The sequence below is a fragment of the Oncorhynchus masou genome, chromosome 12 (genome assembly GCF_036934945.1).
Source record: "Oncorhynchus masou masou isolate Uvic2021 chromosome 12, UVic_Omas_1.1, whole genome shotgun sequence".
Classification (NCBI taxonomy): domain Eukaryota; kingdom Metazoa; phylum Chordata; class Actinopteri; order Salmoniformes; family Salmonidae; genus Oncorhynchus; species Oncorhynchus masou.
In genome coordinates, this window is record NC_088223.1 from 74837655 (window position 1) to 74858796 (window position 21142).

Below are 21142 nucleotides of genomic sequence, written 5' to 3' on the forward strand. Positions count from 1 at the left end.
CACACTAAGATCCATCCGGAGCCAAAATGGCTGTCTCCTGAATACTACTGTATGGGGCCACTGTACCCCCAATGACAAACTGATCTCTACTCAGAGCATGACAAGCAAATACTGTCCAGTGACCACACAGTTATACAGGGATGAGTTTGTTTTGTTGAACAATTTGTACAGAGAGGATTTGATGTTATGAGATATTCACACGGCTAAGTTTTACTTCACTACACCTCAGGCCCAAAGGGGTTTGGTTCTGATGCCATTTTGTCTGTAGACCCAAACGTCACATTGTAAAGATTATAGAGGAGTTCTGGGTTCAAGTCCAGGCTCTGTCGCAGCCGGCTGCAACCGGGAGAACCATGGGGCGGCGCACAATTGGCCCAGCGTCACCCAGGTTAGGGGAGGGTTTGGCCGGCAGGGATGTCCTTGTCCTATCACGCACTAGTGACTCCTGTGGCGGGCCCGGCGCAGTACACACGGACATAATATATAATAATATCCCATTTAGCAGACGCTTTTGTCCAAAGCGACTTACAAGTCGGCTGGGGCCACTACTTTTTGCATATGGGTGGCCCCAGTGGGAAACGAACCCACGACGCTTGGCGTTGCAAGCGCCATGCTCTACCGACTGAGCCACACAGGACCAGGACATGGTCGCCAGGTGTACGGTGTTTCCTCCGACCCATTGGTGCGGCTGGCTTCCCGGGTTAAATGGGCATTGTGTCAAGAAGCAGTGCGGCTTAGCAGGGTGGTGTTTTGGAGGACGCACGGCTCTCGACCTCCGCCTCTCCCCAGTCCGTACGGGAGTTGCAGCGATGAGACAAGACTGTAACTACCAATTGGATACCACGAAATTGGGGAGAAAAAGGGGTAAAGTTTAAAAAATGTTTTTTTAAGATTATTGAGGAGTGATGGGTTTCACTTACATGAAGGAAAGTTGGACTGAACAGTTCTCATTATTCGACAAACTTAACTCATTTGAATAAAAAAAGCCATTTAGCTTTTCTGCCATGGTAGCACTGTAGCTTATTACAGGTGCTGTATATTTGAATGTTTTTGTTATTTCAGCCAATGATGTTTGAATATCCAGTGCTCTTTTCACTTTTGATAATTTATTTTTACTGTGATCTTATATTTGATATAGGTCATCATGATACTGTTTTGTTCATTTTATACTTTTATTTAATGAATAGAGTGTGTCACCCCATTCTGCCACATGGAGTTATATCATGGAGTTTGTCAATGATGAGATGGGCTCATTTTATGAGTTCCTTTGAGCCATGTAGGAGAATACTACATTGCTAATCACAAGTTCAAATAAACATGCTACCCTAAAACTGTGTGCCAGAAGTGCTTTTTTGTCCCTCCCCTCTCTGCTGACTAAATCAAGGCAACACAATGAAGGTATGTTTCCCCAGACACTGATTAGTTCTGGACTCAAAACCTCTGCAATGAACACAAACTGCAAAGTTATTTAGGCCACAGGGTGGTGACATAGTGACTCACTTTCGATTAATAAAATCGTGCATCAATGTCAAGATTCCGGCCATAATTTTGTAAGCCTTCACACAACTGGGATCTGCATACAATATTTTGTTAACTCTTCCTGTTTGATGTTTTTATTGGATCATACAATTGTAATGCTTCTCCAGGAGGTAAAATATATCAATTATACAAATGTTTTATTACACACAATCTATTGATACAATTATTTTCCATATACATAAGTATAAGAAACTCATGCACATAGTGGTCTATGGTTGAGCATATATGCACCATCTTGGCCATCAGTGTCTGTTCCATTATCAGTTCAAACTAAGCTAGTATTTAAAAAATATTCTGTAACATTCAACGTTTATATAATTAATTTCTCTTATTCAATTCTATTCCTGTGTTACAATGCATATACATTACAATATCACAAAATAAAAACGGCCAGTATTCATATTTTCCCTTTAATACAAAATAATTTGCCGTTGATTAATACACTTATTTTGAGTCTGAGCAAGTCTCCATACTCAAAGTTACAGCACACACACAAACACTCAATCCTTTTTGGCATGTGTCTTTTTCTCCCTAAGCCTGACGTTCTGTGCTCATAAAAACAGACACAAGACAGTGTCTCTCTCTGCTCCAGTTTACTGACAATATATACTCTCAAGTGACAGAGGTTGATGTTGAGGGTAGGGTTAGAAGCAAAAATTACATGCTTCATTGAAAATGCATTAATCTCAATCCAGCCATTAACACGAACCAGGCCACCAATTTAAAGTGACACAAACCTCCAACTTTTCACATTTAAAAAGGTAGTCTTAAGTGCAATATTTAGTTTCTTGGATCGCTAACAAGTCTTGTTCATAACCTAGGTCCTAGGGGAACAACATTACCTTGCTACACAAACATGTCTGAATACATCAATCAAGAGAGTAAAAACTGGACAGTGGAGTATTGCAAAAGTAAATGGCATCAAATAACACCAGATTGACTCGAGGGTAGTTTGATCAGTGACATAGCCAAATCCCTTTATTAAATCGAATTGCAAGGTCAGGTTGGTAGCAGTCAATAATATCTACAAAGCTGAACCTAATCATCGTTGAACAATACGGGAGAGTTGAATGTTCAGGAAAAGGGGTACGGTAAGTTGAGCCAACGTTGATCATACACAACATATACCATTTGACCAAATATTTAAGAGGTCATTATTTCATGGAGTCTGAAGAAACCACATGGAACAAATGATAAGTTGGGTCCAATTTATTGTGTTAGAGGGGTCATAATTCTTGTATCGAAACCATAGTATGTCATTTTTATATTGTTCTATAAATCAGCTGGAGTCTCTATAATCTTCAATATGAGATCCTAAACTTAGCATGAAAGTGCATCCTTGAAGCAGTGTGGGCTAATTTAGTCAAAATGTTTGCATTGGGGTAAGTTGATCCAATGGAAAGTTTAAGTGTCTCCTTCCGAGGTGCAAAGCAAGGCATTATCATTGGGATATGAGGTGACAGTACAAAGTTTGTTAGGTGTTAAGTCCGTGATAAAAGATTAAAATAAAACAACGCTATTGTGATTGTGTTGAATTTAGTTTGAGTAATAAAGATAGATATGGATTTAAAAAGGTTGTTGTGATATTTCATTAAGTACACAACTTTGTATGCGGATTAATGTACCCTGTCCCGCAGCTTAACTTACCCCAGGGATACACAACATCCGGAAATATACAGTATCAGTCAAAAGTTTGGACACCTACTCATTCAAGGGTTTTTCTTTATTTTTACTATTTTCTACATTGTAGAATAATAGTGAAGATATCAACACTATGAAATAACATATGGAATCCTTTAACCAAAAAAAAATGTGTTAAACATCTTGTATTTTCGATTCTTCAAAATAGCCACCCTTTGCCTTGATCACATTGCACGCTCTTGGCATTTTCTCAACCAGCTTCATGAGGAATGCTTTTCCAACAGTCTTGAAGGAGTTCCCACATATGCAGAGCACTTGTTGGCTGCATTTCCTTCACTCTGTGGTCTAACTCATCTAAACCATCTCAATTAGGTGGAGGTCGGGTGATTGTGGAGGCCAGGTCATCTGATGCAGCACTCCATCACTCTCCTTTGTCAAATAGCCCTTACACAGCTTGGAGGTGTGTTTTGGGTCATTGTCCTGTTGAAAAACAAATGATAGTGGGACTAAGCGCAAACAAGATGGGATGGTGTACCGCTGCAGAATGTTATGGTAGCCATGCTGGTTAAGTGTGCCTTGAATTCTAAATAAAATCACAGACGGTGTCACCAGCAAAGCACCCCCACACCATCACACCTCCTCCTCCATTTCAAACAAGTGCCTCATCTTACTCATTTGATATGATGACATTTGGGTCTATATCCATCAATTAACTTGTCGGCATGTATTTGACTTAACATGAAAAGCTATTCCTATGTGGTAAAAGACATACGTTTTAAGAGCTGTGTCTAAAGAGAATTGTCGTGAAGTTTGAAACAAGGAACATGAAAAGGCAAAAAGTGTACTTTGCATTTAGAAAATCTAGTAGCAAATGTTCAATCTAGTATGCCCAGTCAGTTTCTTCTCTTAACTAACTGCATGATGCTACGCAGGTATTCAGCAGTAGTCCACCATATTTTTTTTACACTCATTTGAGAAGTTAAAATAGATAGAATAAAATGAATAATATGCTGTTCTTCAAACTAATTTGGTCCTTCCTAATCTAAATTGTCATATCCATCTGCAGGAATGCACAAATAAGTAAAATCAGGGGATCTAGCACCAGCACCATGACATCTTGTTAAGTCCCCGTTTTGAAAGTCACATCATACAATGGCCTTGATAGGACGTGATAGAGTGAATACAATCTTGTCAGAGAAAGATCGATGACTTAAATAGTTGCATTGGAAAATGTTGTAAAAAAATACACTGATTGAATGTGCAATAGAAAAAATACGAAATACTTCCCAAATGTATGAAATCCAGATCTGTACATATTTTGTATACATATGGAGAACCAAAAACATTTTAATAAAATGTACTTCTGTATACTTCATTAAATAAATTAGCCCTGTGTAGCAACACAGTCCATCTCTTAAGGTCTTACCAATGATCTCACTGCATTTTGAGCAGGTCAAACGCTCCATCTTCGATGGCCAATTCAAGCTTTAATCCTCGAGTTAGCTATATCTTTGTGGCATTTGAATCTTTTCCTTTTGAAATCTATGTGAGTAAGTACAGTTGAAGGGTAAAGGGACACTGCACCATGACAGACTGGCACTACACCAGCGAGCCGGCCTGGTTCTGAGCTGGCACCATGATGGGAACCCCTCCCATGCGGGAAATGTTGGACGCGGTCACGATAGTGGGCAGAGGTGGCGGGCGCGGGGCTGGACGTGCTGTCTGGGGCTGGGTATAGCTCTGTGGGTGCTGGGTTCTGGGACTAACGTTGTCACTGGGTGCTGCAGAATTAGACAGTTGTCCGCGGGTCAGGGTTGTATCAGTGTTGTAGCTGTAGCCCGGCAGGGCGTGGCCATGGGTGGGTGTGGAGGCTCCATCGTGCGGCCCGAGGCGGTAGCCAGAGACGCTGCCTGTGGCAGTGATGATGGAGGTGGTGTCAGAGGGAGGGCGGTGGGGATATAGCTGGGAAGAGGGCTCCCTCTGGTGGGGCCTGTTGGCGGTGGTGATGGAGGAGAGTGTGCCATTTTTGGAGACCACGTTCGAGCCAGAGCGGCCGCTCTTGGCCCACGAGACGCGCTTGGGCGCCTGAGCATCCTCCCTGGGGTGGAGAGGAGGAAGAGAAGGGGTGAGAGACTGGCTGACATCCATTTGGCATACGCACACCATGTCACAGGTATATAACAGTATACATACGGTATGTTCTTTGTATAGTATACTAATATGTGCACATCGATCACCACACACACACACACACACACACACACACACAAGTGAAGGTGAATCTAACTTGATGTCATTGGCCAGGTCCTCCTCAGAGTCTCTCCTTCTCCTCAGGAGACCAACGAGGAAGAGGATGATGAAGATTAAGCCCAGCACCGAGCCCACCGTGGCCCCAGCAATCATCCCTGCGTTGGTCGCTGGGGAAACACACAACATTAAAAACACACTTGCACTACAGATCTGTGGTATAGTGTTTCACTCTCCAGGGGAAATTAAATAAATACACACTCTTTAGATGATGTAGTAATTTAGCCTTTGTGGTCCAAAAGATATGAAAACTACGTCAGCATCATGTTATTTGTACATTCGTTTTGTTCTTACATTCACTCAATACCCAGCTCTCTTAACCCAACAGTACATGTACAGCAGCCTGTGACCGTTCAGTCTTTTTCAATGACTAGGCAGAGGTCTGTCTTTGTGGCAATGTAAAGATAAGAACGTACAGACAGAAAAGACAATTAATCCTCTAAATTAAATGTCAATTTATTTAACAGAGTAGCACCAACCAATGTCCCTTTTCCACCAAATTGAGGTTTCCTTTAAAGAAGCTTAATTGCATTTTTTGTCCTATTTTATACTGTAGTCTCCCAGCAAACTAAGGAAAGACATGTTAGGTGGTAATAGATAACAGAAAGAGATAGCTACCACGTGTAGGAATTGACACATAGACACACCGTGTGTGTGTGTGCGCGTGTGCGTGTGTGTGGATATAGTACCAGTCAAAAGTTGACAAACGTACTCATTCAAGGGTTTATTTGTACTATTTACTATTTTCTATTTTCCTCAAAACTATGTAATAACACATATGGAATCATGTAGTAACCAAAGTCTTAAATCAAAATTTATTTCATATTTTAGATTCTGCCAAGTACACCACCCTGGCTTGACAGCTTTGCACACACTTGTCATTCTCTCAATCAGCTTCATGAGGTAGTCACCAGGAAAGCATTTCAATTAACAGGTGTGCCTTGTTAAAAGTTAATTAGTGGAATTTCTTTCCTTCTTAATGCGTTTGAGCCAATCAGTTGTGACAAGGTAGGGGTGGTATACAGAAGATATCCCTATTTGGTAAAATAGCCCTATTTGGTAAAATAGCCATATTTGGTAAAATAGCAAGTCCATATTATGGCAAGAACAGCTCAAATAAGCAAAGAGAAAAGACAGACCATCAGTACTTTAAGACATGAAGGTCAGTCAATCCGTAAAATTTCAACATCTTTAAAAGTTTCAAGTGCAGTGTCAAAAAACATCAAGCACTATGATGAAAGTGGCTCTCAGGACCGCTACAGGAAAGGAAGACCCAGAATTCCTTCTGCTGCAGAGGATAAGTTCATTAGAGAGCTGCCAGCCTCAGAAATTGCAGCCCAAATAAATGCTTCACAGAGTTCAAGTAACAGACACATCATCTACTGTTCAAAAGAGACTGCGTGAATCAGACCTTCATGGTCAAATTGCTGCAAAGAAACCACTACTAAAAGGACACCAATAAGAAGAAGAGACTTGCTTTGGCCACAAAATACAAGCATTGGACATTAGACCAGTGAAAATCTGTCCTTTGGTCTGATGAGTCCAAATTTGAGATTCTTTCCAACCGCCGTGTCTTTGTGAGATGCAGAGTAGGTGACCGGATCTCCGCATGTGTGGTTCCCACTGTGAAGCATGGTGGTGGTGTGATGATGCTTTGCTGGTGACACTGATTTATTTAGAATTCAAGGCACACTTACCCAGCATGGCTACCACAGTGTTCTGCAGCGATACGCCATCCCATCTGGTTTGCACTTTGTGTGACTATCATGTTTTTTTAAGTGCACATTAAATGATGGAAAACTCATTAAAGTGAGGGCAGTGAATCAGTCACAATTAAAATGCATTCTTAATGACTTGCTCTGGATATCTGCATGCTCTGGTTTTCAAAGCCGTTTCACGTACCAGGTGCCAACTGTTTTAGGAAGCACATTTCTCTACATTCTGACTGGCCCACATAGTGTATAGTGAGTCGTGTGTGTCCAGTGTTGCACTATAAATGTACGTACAGGTGATGACCTCCAGGTTGATGTAGCATCTCTTTGTGCCGGCCGTGTTGCTGGCCAAACACACATACTTCCCCGACATGTTGCTGCTCAGGTTGCTCAGCTTCAGGGTGCCTGTCTTCTCATCTGTAACACACACACATAACCCCATAAGTGGTGGTCGTGCCATTCAGGGAGGATGATTATTTGTATAAGCATGGCCTTATTTCTATTACAGCATATTGAATGACTGTCATTCATATTCCATTCACCCAGCTCAAAGTAACATCGATAGGTTTAGGCTTCTACATGACACTCATTTTCCCTATACCTATCATGAAGTTGCTACAACCTAGCCTATGAATTAAAAAGTTTACAACATAGGAAGGTGCACAGGTCGAGGTACATTTGAGCAATCAAGGTGACAGACCATTGACTCATTCAACACCACTTTGCACTTTTCCCTGTATCTAGCTGATCTAGTGTGTGCAAACTAGATTTTCTATTGGACAAATTCAGGTATGTTAATCCCCGTTTCGGTAGGTAAAAAAAACAACAAAAAAACAGAATCGGCAGAATGAATACACCTCTGATCACACGCAAACACAGTTCACTTTCATAGCAGCCACATAACAGCATAATTCCCTTTGGTCGTTTTATTACTTCTCTTACCTTTTCAATTCGCTTATGGACTTCAGTGCACAACACAGCTTTCTGTGACCAGCCGGGAAAAAAAACATTTCCAAGCCAAATCTTCATATTATAACCACTATAAACAGCCTATGTCGTTGTCACCATATTAACGTCAGTCAACATAGCTACTAAAATGAATGCTCTAGTAAACCACATGCAATCATGCAGTACAGTGTACAGTCAGCAGTAAGCAGTTACACAGGTGGGTCTCGTGGCAATAAATTAATAAAACCAAAAGCTTACGTTTACTTGGAAGAGTTCCAGTGTTGGATAGCCATAGCCAGCTAGCTAACATAGCATCCCTCACTGTGGGAGCCAGGAATATTAATACGCGAAATTAGCTCGCTGAATTCACTAGCTAAGTGAAAGTGTAAAAACAAATCTCTCGCTTCCTTCATTTTTTAATAAATTCAATTTGGTCAAAACTGTTACATTATTGTCTTCTCTCTGAGTCAACTACTCACATTTTATGCACTTCAATGCTAGCTAGCTGTAGCTTATGCTTTCAGCACTACATTAATTCTCTGATCTTTAAAATTGGGTGGACAACATGTCAGTTCATGCTGCAGGAGCTCTGATAGGTTGAAGGATGTCCTCTGGAAGTTGTCATAATTCATGTGTAAGTCTATGGAAGGGGGTGAGAATCATGAGCCTCCTAGGTTTTGTATTGAAGTCAATGTACCCAGAGGACAGAAAGGAGCTGTCCTCTGGCTACACCATGGTGCTACCCTACAGAGTGATGTTGATGCTACTATAGACCTTCATTGCAAAACAGTGTGTTTTAATAAATTATTTGGTGACGTGAATATATGTAGTATAGTGTTATCTAAAAAGGGTAACTTAATGTTTCACTATTTTTATGAAATTCACTGAGGATGGTCCTCCCCTTACTCCTCTGAGGAGCCTCCACTGACAACCATACAGTGTCCATATTAGGACAGCATCGTCAGTCCTGCCACTTCTGCGGCTGTCCTTATATGGAAACTGTGCATTGATTATATGCGCTTTTTCCTCATCATTAAAATCACCACTAACCAGAAAATTCAAATGTACCAAACAATGTGGGATACGTATCCAATTCTTGCACCCCATAAATGACAAGAAATACATTATCTAAGTATGGGAACACTGACTATGGGTTTGGGAAAAAAAGTGGATTTGAGCAGTCTCATCCTAAACAGATTAGCCCCTAAATCTCCAAGTCAAAACAAAAACAGAACAATGACACAGCTATGCCTACTGAAACTATGATTTGTTTATGCACAATCCTTTTGGATTGCCTGTTTTAAGAATGTGAAATGTCAGAATAGTAGAGAGAAGGATTTATTTCAGCTTTTATTGCTTTCATCACATTCCCAGTGGGTCAGAAGTTTATATACACTCAATTAGTATTTGGTAGCATTGCCTTTAAATTGTTTAACTTGGGTCAAACATTTTGGGTAACCTTCCGCAACCTTCCCACAATAAGTTGGGTGAATTTTGGTCCATTCCTCCTGACAGAGCTGGTGTTGGTCCATTCCTCCTGACAGAGCTGGTGTAACTGAGTCAGGTTTGTAGGCCTCCTTGCTCGCACACGCTTTTTCAGTTCTGCCCACAAATTGTCTACAGCACTGAGGTCAGGGCTTTGTGATGGCCACTCCAATACCTTGACTTTGTTGTCCCGAAGCCATTTTTTCACAACTTTGGAAGTATGCTTGGGGTCATTGTCCATTTGGAAGACCCATTTACGACCAAGCTTTAAGTTCCTGACAGATGTCTTGATGTTGCTTCAATATATCCACATAATTTTCCTCCTCATGATGCCATCTATTTTGTGAAGTGCACAGTCCCTCCTGCAGCAAAGCACCCCCACAACAGAATGCTGCCACCCCCGTGCTTCACGGTTGGGATGGTGTTCTTCGGCTTGCAAGCCTTCCCCTTTTTCCTCCAAACATAACAATTGACATTATGGCCAAACAGTTTTATTTTTGTTTCATCAGACCAGAGGACATTTCCCCCCAAAATACGATCTTTGTCCCCATGTGAAGTTGCAAACCGTAGTCTGGCTTTTTATGGAGGTTTTAGAGCAGTGGCTTCTTCCTTGCTGAGCGGCCTTTCAGGTTATGTCGATATAGGACTTGTTTTACTGTGGATATAGATACTTTTGTAGCCATTTCCTCCAGCATCTTCACAAGGTCATTTGCTGTTGTTCTGAGATTGATTTACACTTTTCTCACCAAAGTACATTCATCTCTAGGAGACGGAACGCGTCTCCTTTCTGAGCGGTATGACGGCTGCGTGGTCCCATGGTGTTTATACTTGGGTACTATTGTTTCAGGCGTTTGGAAATTGCTCCCAAGGATGAACCAGACTTGTGGATGTCTAAAACAAATTCTGAGGGCTGATTTCTTTAGATTTTCTCATGAAGTCAAACAAAGAGGCACTGAGTTTTAAGGTAGTCCCTGCAATACATCTCCAATTGCCTCAAATTATGTCAATTAGCCTATCAGAAGCTTCTAAAGCGAAGACATATTTTTCTGGAATTTTCCAAGCTGTTTAAAGGCCCAGTCAACTTAGTGTATGTAAACTTCTGACCCACTGGAATTGTGATACAGTGAGGTATAAGTGAAATAATCTGTCTGTAAAAATTGTTGGAAAAATTACTTATGTCATGAACAAAGTAGATGTCCTAAGCAACTTGCCAAAACTATAGTTTGTTAACAAGACATTTGTGGAGTGGTTGAAAAACAAGTTTTAATGACTCCAACCTAAGTGTATATAAACTTCCGACTTCAAAAATCAAATCAAATCAAATTTTATTTTGTCACATACACATGGTTAGCAGATGTTAATGCGAGTGTAGCGAAATGCTTGTGCTTCTAGTTCCGACAATGCAGTAATAACCAACAAGTAATCTAACTAACAATTCCTAATCTACTGTCTTATACACAGTGTAAGGGGATAAAGAATATGTACATAAGGATATATGAGTGAGTGATAGTACAGAGCAGCATAGGCAAGATACAGTAGATGGTATCGAGTACAGTATATACATGTGAGATGAGTATGTAAACAAAGTGGCATAGTTAAAGTGGCTAGTGATACATGTATTACATAAGGATGCAGTCGATGATATAGAGTACAGTATATAGGTATGCATATGAGATGAATAATGTAGGGTAAGTAACATTATATAAGGTAGCATTGTTTAAAGTGGCTAGTGATATATTTACAACATTTCCCATCAATTCCCATTATTAAAGTGGCTGGAGTTGAGTCAGTGTCAGTGTGTAGGCAGCAGCCACTCAATGTTAGTGGTGGCTGTTTAACAGTCTGATGGCCTTGAGATAGAAGCTGTTTTTCAGTCTCTCGGTCCCAGCTTTGATGCACCTGTACTGACCTCGCCTTCTGGATGATAGCGGGGTGAACAGGCAGTGGCTCGGGTGGTAGATGTCCTTGATGATCTTTATGGCCTTCCTGTAACATCGGGTGGTGTAGGTGTCCTGGAGGGCAGGTAGTTTGCCCCCGATGATGCGTTGTGCAGACCTCACTACCCTCTGGAGAGCCTTACGGTTGAGGGCGGAGCAGTTGCCGTACCAGGCGGTGATACAGCCCGCCAGGATGCTCTCGATTGTGCCTCTGTAGAAGTTTGTGAGTGCTTTTGGTGACAAGCCGAATTTCTTCAGCCTCCTGAGGTTGAAGAGGCGCTGCTGCGCCTTCTTCACAATGCTGTCTGTGTGAGTGGACCAATTCAGTTTGTCTGTGGTTCGTGCTTTCAGTTTCACACGAATGCTGCCATCAATCCAAGGTTTCTGGTTAGGGAATGTTTTAATCGTTGCTATGGGATCGACATCTTCAACACACGTTCTAATGAACTCGCACACCGAATCAGCGTATTCGTCAATGTTGTTATTAGACGCAATACAAAACATGTCCCAGTCCACGTGATGGAAGCAGTCTTGGAGTGTGGAGTCAGCTTGTTCGGACCAGCGTTGGACAGACCTCAGCGTGGGAGCTTCTTTTTTTAGCTTTTGTCTGTAGGCAGGTATCAGCAAAATGGAGTTGTGGTCAGCTTTTCCGAAAGGGGGGCGGGGCAGGGCCTTATATGCGTCGCGGAAGTTAGAGTAACAGTGATCCAAGGTTTTTCCGCCCCTGGTTGCGCAATCGATATGCTGCTAAAATTTAGGGAGTCTTGTTTTCAGATTAGCCTTGTTAAAATCCCCAACAACGATGAATGAACTGGTTTCCAGTTTGCAAAGAGTTAAATAAAGTTCGTTCAGAGCCATCGATGTGTCTGCTTGGGGGGGGGGATATATACGGCTGTGATTATAATCGAGGAGAATTCTCTTGGTAGGTAATGCGGTCTATATTTGATTGTGAGGAATTCTAAATCAGGTGAACAGAAGGATTTGAGTTCCTGTATGTTTCTTTCATCGCACCATGCCTCGTTAGCCATAAGGCATACACCCCCACCCCTCTTCTTACCAGAAAGGTGTTTGTTTCTGTCGGCGCGATGCGTGGAGAAACCCGTTGGCTGCACCGCATCGGATAGCGTCTCTCCAGTGAGCCATGTTTCCGTGAAGCACAGAACGTTACAGTCTCTGATGTCCCTCTGGAATGCTACCCTTGCTCGGATTTCATCAACCTTGTTGTCAAGAGACTGGACATTGGCAAGAAGAATGCTAGGAAGTGGGGCACGATGTGCCCGTCTCCGTAGTCTAACCAGAAGACCGCTACGTTTCCCTCTTTTTCGGAGTCGTTTTTTGGGGTCGCTGCATGCGATCCATTCCGTTGTCCTGTTTGTAAGGCAGAACACAGGATCCGCGTCGCGAAAAACATATTCTTGGTCGTACTGATGGTGAGTTGACGCTGATCTTATATACATATATATATATATAATACATATATACAGTAGTTCTTCTCGGCTGTATGTAATGAAACCTAAGATGACCTGATGACCTGAGGTACTAATGTAAGAAATAACACATAAAAAAAAACAAAAAATTGCATAGTTTCCTAGGAACGCGAAGCGAGGCGGCCATCTCTGTCGGTGCCGGAAGTATGGTTTCCAGTTTGTATATGGCAGCCACATACACGTTTGTCTAGTGTATTACAAAGTACAGATTGATACAACACACTCATTACCATTATACCCAGTTGGTTGTGTACAATACATAGTACCTGTAACTTTAGGACACAACGTAAAGTGAGACCTTATTACCGCAATTCAAATGTAACTTTTTCAAAATCCCTTTTTCATTGGCAAAATTATACCCTCTGCTTTATCATTACATTTGCTTATGGTATATACTGTGGTATATACTGTATACATTTCTTATCCAGAGCAACTCACATTACGTGCGCACAACAACTTGGCTGAACGATATACTATTACAGTACTCTCAAAGTCTTATCAAACTGCAGAAAGAGAGCAAGTTCTCCCTGAAATACAGTACATTTATAATAAATACACAATTTCTGGGTAAACAAAAGGTTTTGCTTATGATGTTGGTTAATAAAGTTAGAACTCCATGTTTCAGATGTCAGACTGCAGTTAGTTACTCACTGAGCATGGGAGAGAAGAAGACTTCAGATGTGGGGCTGGTCTTCTGCCACTTGTACATGGGAATGGGCTTGCCTGACTTGGACTTGCAGCTCAGCGTGACGTTGCCTTTCAGAACTGGCTTCCCCGACAGAGTGCACTCTGGTACAGCAGGAGGGACTGAGATATAGGAGAGAGGTTGAACATTTGTGATGAGATGCTCAGTTACAGTATTTGAATAATGATAGATAAAAGAATGCTAAGGATTTAGGGTAGTGGCAAACAGTGAAACTATTGTGTGAAGATACATACAGGAACGTATGTACAGGTATGCGGGTGCGCATGTACTGTATGCGGGTATATGTGCAAGTAGAGCACATCTGTAAATGTGTGTGTGTCTTATCAGCATTTGATCATATACAGAGCTTTCAGAAAGTATTCATACCCCTCGACTTATTCCACATTTTGTTAGGTTATAGCCAGAATTCAAAATTGATGCAATTTAGCAAATGTATTGAAAATTAAAGAGAGAAATCTCATTTTAGATAAGTATTCACACCCAAGTAAATACTTTGTAGAAGCACCTTTGGCGCCGATTACAACTTTGAATCATCTTGGCTATGTCTGTATCAGCTTTGCACTTCTGTATTTTGCAATTTTCTCCCATTCTTCCTTAACAGAGCTTGAGAAAATCTGTAAATTATTTTTTATTTTATTTATTTATTTCACCTTTATTTAACCAGGTAGGCTAGTTGAGAACAAGTTCTCATTTGCAACTGCGACCTGGCCAAGATAAAGCATAGCAATTCGACACATACAACAACAGAGTGCAAATGAGGTAAATTAAGGATTAGATGGGGTGTGGCGGTGAACAGCAAACTTCAAGTCTTCCACAGATTTTCAATGGGATTCAAGACTGGGCATTGTCTGGGTCACTCAAGGACTTTCAAATTCTTGTTCTGAAGCCATTCCAGCATTGCTTTGGCTCCATGCTTGGGGTCATTGTCCTGTTGGAATGTAAATATTCACCCCAGTCTAAGGTAGTTTGCACTCTGAAGCAGGTTTTCATCAAGGATTTGCCTATATTTGTCTCCATTCATTGTTCCCTCTATCCAGTCTCCCAATTCCTGCCTCTGATGAAAAGCCTTTCCATGCTTCACGGAAGGGATTGTCTTTGACAGGTGATGAGCTGTGCCTAGTTCTCAAGACATAGCCCTTTGCATTCAGGCCAAATATTTACATTTTTGTCTCTTCAGACAATCTTTTGCCTTACGCTCAATGTCTTTCACCTATCTTTTTTTGCAAACTCCAGGCGTGCTGCGTTTGGCCACTCTCCCCTAAAGCCCAGATTGGTGAAGTGCTGCAGATAACACCCCCCCCCCCCCCAATTAAGGAGACCACTGTGCCCTTGGAAACTTTCAACACTCAAGAAATTGTTTCATATTCTTCCCCAGATATACAGTACCAGTCAGGGGGTATACAGAAGATAGCCATATTTGGTAAAAGAGCAAGTCCATATTATAGCAAGAACAGCTTAAACAAGCAAAAAGAAATGACTGTCCATCATTACTTTAAGACATGTCAGTCAATCCGGAAAAATTCAAGAACTTTAAAAGTTTCAAGTACAGTGTCAAAAACCGTCAAGTACTATGATGCAACTGGCTCTCATGAGGACCACCACAGGACAGTAAGACCCAGAGTTACCTCTGCTGCAGAGAATAAGTTCATTAGAGTTACCAGTCTCAGAAATCAGCAATTAACTGCACCTCAGATTGCACCAGAGTTCAAGTAAAAGACATCAACAATTCAGAGACTGCATAAAATCAGGCCTTCATAGATGAATTGCTGCAAAGAAACCACAACTAAAAGGACACGTACTTGTGCCAAGAAACACAAGCAATGAACATTAGACTGGTGGAAATCTGTCCTCTGGTCTGATGAGTCCACATTTCTGGTTCCAACCGCCGTGTCTTTGTGAGACGCAGAGTAGGTGAATGGATGATCTCCACATGTGTGGTTCCCATCATGACGCATGGAGGAGGTGTGATGGTGCTTTGCTGGTGACACAGTCTGATTTTATTTAGAATTCAAGGCACACTTAACCAGCATGTCTACCACAGCATTCTGCAGCGATACAGCATCCTACCTGGTTAGCGCTTAGCAGAACTATCATTTGTTTTTCAACAGGACAATGACCTGAAACGCCCCTCCAGGCTGTGTAAGGATTATTTGACCAAGTAGATTGATGCGCTGCATCAGATGACCTGGCCTCCACAATCACCAAACCTCATCCCAAACCATCTCAATCAGGTTGAGTTGGACCACGGAATAAAGGAAAAGCAGCCGACAAGTGCTCAGCATTTGTGGAAACTCCTTCAAAACTGTTGGAAAGCATTCCAGGTGAAGCAGGTTGAGATCATGCCAAAAGTGCAAAGCGGTCATCAAGGCTACTTTGAAGAAACTCAAATATAAAATATTTTGATTTGTTTAACACTTTTTTGCTTACTACATGATTCCATGTGTGTTATTTCATAGTTTGATGTCTTCACACTATTCTACAATGTAAAAATTATGAAAAACCATTGAATGAGTTGGTGTCCAAACTTTGACAGAATTGTGATGAGGCATACAGTACCGATCTTGGAGATCTGTGGACAGTTCCTTGGACTTCATGGTACAGTTTCTGCTCTGACATACACTGTCAACTGTGGGACCTTATATACTGTAGAAAGGTATGCATTTTCTAAATCATGTCCAAACAACTGAATTGGCCACAGATGTACTCCAATCAAGTTCTAGTGACGTCAAGGATGATCAAAGGAAATAGGATGCAGCCGAGCTCAATATTGAGTGTCATAGCAAAGGTATGTGAATACTTATGGAAATTCAATTGCTGTATTTCACTTTCAATAAATTAGCAAACTTTCCTAAAAATATGTTTTCACTTTGCCATTATGGGGTATTGTGTGTAGATGGGTGAGCGAAAGCAGTCAGTCAATTTAATTCATTTTGAATTCAGGCTGTAACATTTTGAATAGGTCAAGGGGTATGAATACTTTCATGGCACTGATTACGTACATGCATGCCTCATTCTACATGTACAGCTCATAAGAATACACAGAAGGTGTACTGCATGACTACAAGAACTACATAAGGGGTCTCCTCGTCCTTACCAATGACGTCGAGGATAAGTTCCCCCGTCAAGCCCTGGGCCCCGGGGATGATGACCTGGCAGAAGTAGCGTCCCGAGTCTGACTCCTTCGTGTTGTTGATGTACAGAGACAGGTTGGCAGAGGGCATGGTGGCTGTGAAGCCCACTCGCTCCTCAAACTGCGGGCTCCCTAAACTAATTGAGTCTAGGGTGTAGGAGATTATCTGTGTGGGTTGGATGGAGGGGACAAGAGATTGTTGAAAAGGTCCCTAGAATATCCTTTTTCTTTATTTTACACCGTGTAGTCTACCATTACTAAGAGGTTCTCTTAGCTAATGTTATCTTCTTAATAGAGCCATGACAAGGCAATATTGAGTACATTGGAGTATGAATAGAAGTAAAGTACTTTAAAATATAATACAGATCATTATGCAAACAAGCAAGACAGAATTATCATTTGGAGCTAAATACGAACAGTTTGATTCAGAGTTGAGATAAAGGCTCACAACTCAGACATTCTGTAGTTACATCAGACTACCGCTCCATGACTGGGCCTTTAGCCAAAGCAGCTTGCTCTGTTCAAGCCAACAACTGCAACCTCCCAATCTACTGTTGGTGAGTGCTACTGTAGTGGAATGGTAACTACTAGACTCAAACTGGATTTTTTTTGTCTTTGTTTTTCCCCTTTGGGACTTGGTCCATCTATATACTACTGTAAAACAAATCTGTGATTAGCAAATATAAGCCCATGCACATCTCTAGATAGTACTGTCTGTGGATGCAAGTTTGAAAATCCCAGCCAGATGAGAGCCTTATGGCCAACTGCCCGCTTTCACCAGCTTGATTTGTTTTTGTTTTGTAAAGGGTTAAAGCTGCACCCCCCCCCCCCCCCCTAAAGCTGCATCCATCCACCCCCCCCCCCAAAAAGCTGCACCCCCTAAAGCTGCATCCACCCCCCCCCCCACCCCCTACCACACTACCACAGTTTTGCCAGATTAACAGCAGTCAACATCCTTCATGATACTATTCCCCCACAGATGGCCAAGCAAGATAGATTTTCAGTTGCAGTTCAAATAAAACTTAAATTTGTCACATGCGCCGAATACAACAAGGGTAGACTTTACAGTGAATTGGGAGTCCCATAGGGTGGCGCACAATTGGCCAAGCGTCATCGGGGTTTGGCCGGAGTAGGCCGTCATTGTAAATAAGAATTAGTTCTTATCGGACTTGCCTACTTCAATAAAGGTTAAATAAAAAGTATTTAACTGGTATGCAGAGCTAATGCAGGTACCTTATTGGCCTCTGGGACATTATATTGTAGCCTTAGGATGTTACAGACTAATCATGACCACTGCATGATCAAAGGGATCGTCACACATCCCAATTTGAGACGCACAAATATGCCATTGCCTTAATGTTTGGAGCGAAAGTTCAAGTTACTGTACACATCTCAAGTAAGAATGGCCCTAAATTGTCAGACAATCAGCACAGATGCTAAAGGCACCAAACACAGAACATAACAGAGCCCAAACACTCACCAGTTGAGAGTTATTGGCTACAAAGTTCCAGAGGACGGTGTTCTTGCCGATGCTGTAGCTGGTGCTGTACCAGGCCTGCAGCACCACCTTCTGACCTTCGATCACCTTCATGATACTCTGGGGCATCTGGATCTGGGCCAGCACACCTGAAGGACGGAGAGGGGGAGGGGAAAAACAGTACTTACTTAAGAAACCTGTCCGAGTGTGGTTGTGACTATCTGGCTTAATAGGTTGAATAAAGCCCCTGCATTTTGCAATTGTTTCTGGCAGAATGGAAAAAAACTATAAGACATGCTTTTCCCAAGCTGTGTTAGAAATGATAACCTGCTAAGTTTTTGTTGTTTCACACACTGCAAGCATGTATTTTTGTAGTTTCTCAAGATACAAGTTTTGATAAGGAAAAGCTGTAGCGGTTGTGGCTTGTTGACAAACACTTAAAACATGTTATGTAAAAATGTCTTCTCTCAGACCTATTATAGGTGGACACAGAGGCAATCAATCACATTTACAGTCCACTTTCATATCAAAACAAAAAGACTGACACTTGCCAAGTCAAAATGTTGACAAGCCACATTTAATTTGATTGTCAGCGCAAAATGTCACCCTTCAAGAAATCTACTTCACAAGATACCTCACACTGTAAAAAGAACAGCTATTTAAAAAAAAAAATGACAATGCTGAGTAGGGACACAATTTACAAAGACAAAAAAAAACTTAGTTGACGCTCTCTTCCAGGGCTACCGCTCCCCCCACAAACGCACACACAGAACCGCACCCCCCACACACACCAACCCCCCCACACACACAGCCGCATCCCCACACACAGCCGCACCCCCCCCACACACACAGCCCCCCCCCCACACACACAGCCCCCCCCACACACACACACCCCCCCCCCACAAACGCACACACAGAACCGCAGCCCCCAACACACCAACCCCCCACACACACAGCCGCATCCCTACACACAGCCGCACCCCCACACACACAGCCCCCCACACAAACACCGCCCCCCCCCACAAACGCACAAACGCATCCCCCAACACACCAACCCCCCCCACACACACAGAACCGCATCCCCCCGCACACACAGAACCGAATCCCCCTGCACACACTACCATATTCCCCAACACACACAAAACCCCACCACACCCCAGGATCCCCCCGCATCCCCCACACACCACCCCCCAAACACACACACCGCCCCCTCCCCCCACACACAGAGCCGCATCCTCCCCACACACACACCAACCCCCCCCCCACACACACACATACACAACCAGATCCCCCCGCATCCCCCCACAAACAGCCGCATCCCCACCCACACACACAGCTGCATCCCCACACACACACAGCTGAATCCCCCCTCCCACACACACCACCGCTTTCCCACCATCGCATCCACCCCCCCCCCACACACACCACCACATCCCCCCCACACACACACAGAAACGCATCTCCCCCAAACACACACACACACAACACTGCATCCCCCCACACACAGAACCGCATCCCCCCACACACACACAGATACGCATATCCCACCCCAAACACACACACACACACACACACACACACCACTGCACCCCCCACACAGAACCGCATCCCACACACACACAGAACCGCATCCCCCCACAAACACACACACACCGCCCCCCCACACACGCGCACACACAGAACCGCATCCCCCAACACACCAACACCCCCCCCCCCACACACACACACACAGAACCGCATCCTCCCCACACACACACACACCACCGCCGCCGCATCTCCCCACACACACACACACACACTGCCGTATCCCCTACCCACACACACACACACACAGACCGCACCCCCCATTTTCTAGCATTTGGTGTGAACTTTGTTCTCTTATAAAAAAAACACAGAAACCATTGGATGTATGTGAACAAAACTATAAAAACACAAGATGCAACAATTTAATGATTTTACAGTTCATAATGAAATCAGTCAAGTACAATAAATTAAATTATGCCCTAATCTATGGATTTCACATGACTAGGAATACAGACATGCATCTGTTGGTCACAAATACCTTTTTAGAAAAAAGGTAGAGGCGTGGATCAGAAAACCAGTCCGTTTCTGGTGTGACCACCATTTCATGCAGCACAACATCTCCTTCACAGAGTTGATCAGGCTGTTGACTGTGGCCTGTGGAATGTTGTCCCACTCCTCTTCAGAGGCTGTGCGAAGTTACTGATATTGGCGGGAACTGGAACACGCTGTCGTACACATCGATCCAGAGCATCCCAAACATGGTCAATGGGTGACATGTCTGGTGAATATGCAGGCCAAGGAAGAACTAGGACATTTTCAGCTTCCATGATATGTGTACAATTCCTTGCGACATGGGGTCGTACATTATCATGCTGAAACATGAGGTGATGGCGGCAGATGAATGTCAAGACAATGGGACTCAGGATCCCGTCACGGTATCTCTGTGCCTTCAAATTGCCATCAATAAAATGCAATTGTGTTCATTGTCTGTAGCTCATGCCTGCCCACACCTTAACCCCGCCACCACGGGCCACTGTTCAGAACGTTGACGTCAGCAAACCTCTCGCCCACACTTGGTCTGCAGGACATACGGACAAATTCTCTATAACGATGTTGGACGGCGGTTTATGGTAGCGAAAATGAACATTAAATTCTCTGGCAATAGCTCTGGTGGACATTCATGTAGTCAGCATGCCAATTGCAAGCTCCCTCTCAACTTTAAACATCTGTGGCATGGTGTGTGTCAAAA

At 42.8% G+C, this 21142-nt stretch overlaps 1 protein-coding gene across 2 annotated transcripts in view; it reads right to left on the bottom strand.

The window, feature by feature from the left end:
- Positions 1-650: 650 nt before the first annotated feature.
- Positions 651-21142, bottom strand: part of LOC135550810 (endothelial cell-selective adhesion molecule-like) — a 60127-nt gene continuing 39635 nt past the window's right edge. Inside the window, exons 2-8 of one of the 2 annotated variants that reach the window (XR_010457153.1) lie at positions 18373-18518; positions 16857-17058; positions 13708-13863; positions 7494-7616; positions 5468-5597; positions 4607-5278; positions 651-3660 (exon numbers count right to left, since the gene is read on the bottom strand). Coding sequence is in view for 1 of the 2 variants with exons in the window: in XM_064981937.1 (XP_064838009.1) it covers positions 4780-5278; positions 5468-5597; positions 7494-7616; positions 13708-13863; positions 16857-17058; positions 18373-18518 (1256 nt within the window). In the remaining variant the exon portion in view is untranslated. Of the gene's footprint in view, positions 5279-5467; positions 5598-7493; positions 7617-13707; positions 13864-16856; positions 17059-18372; positions 18519-21142 lie in introns of both variants that reach the window. The other variant, XM_064981937.1, reaches the window with a different exon arrangement.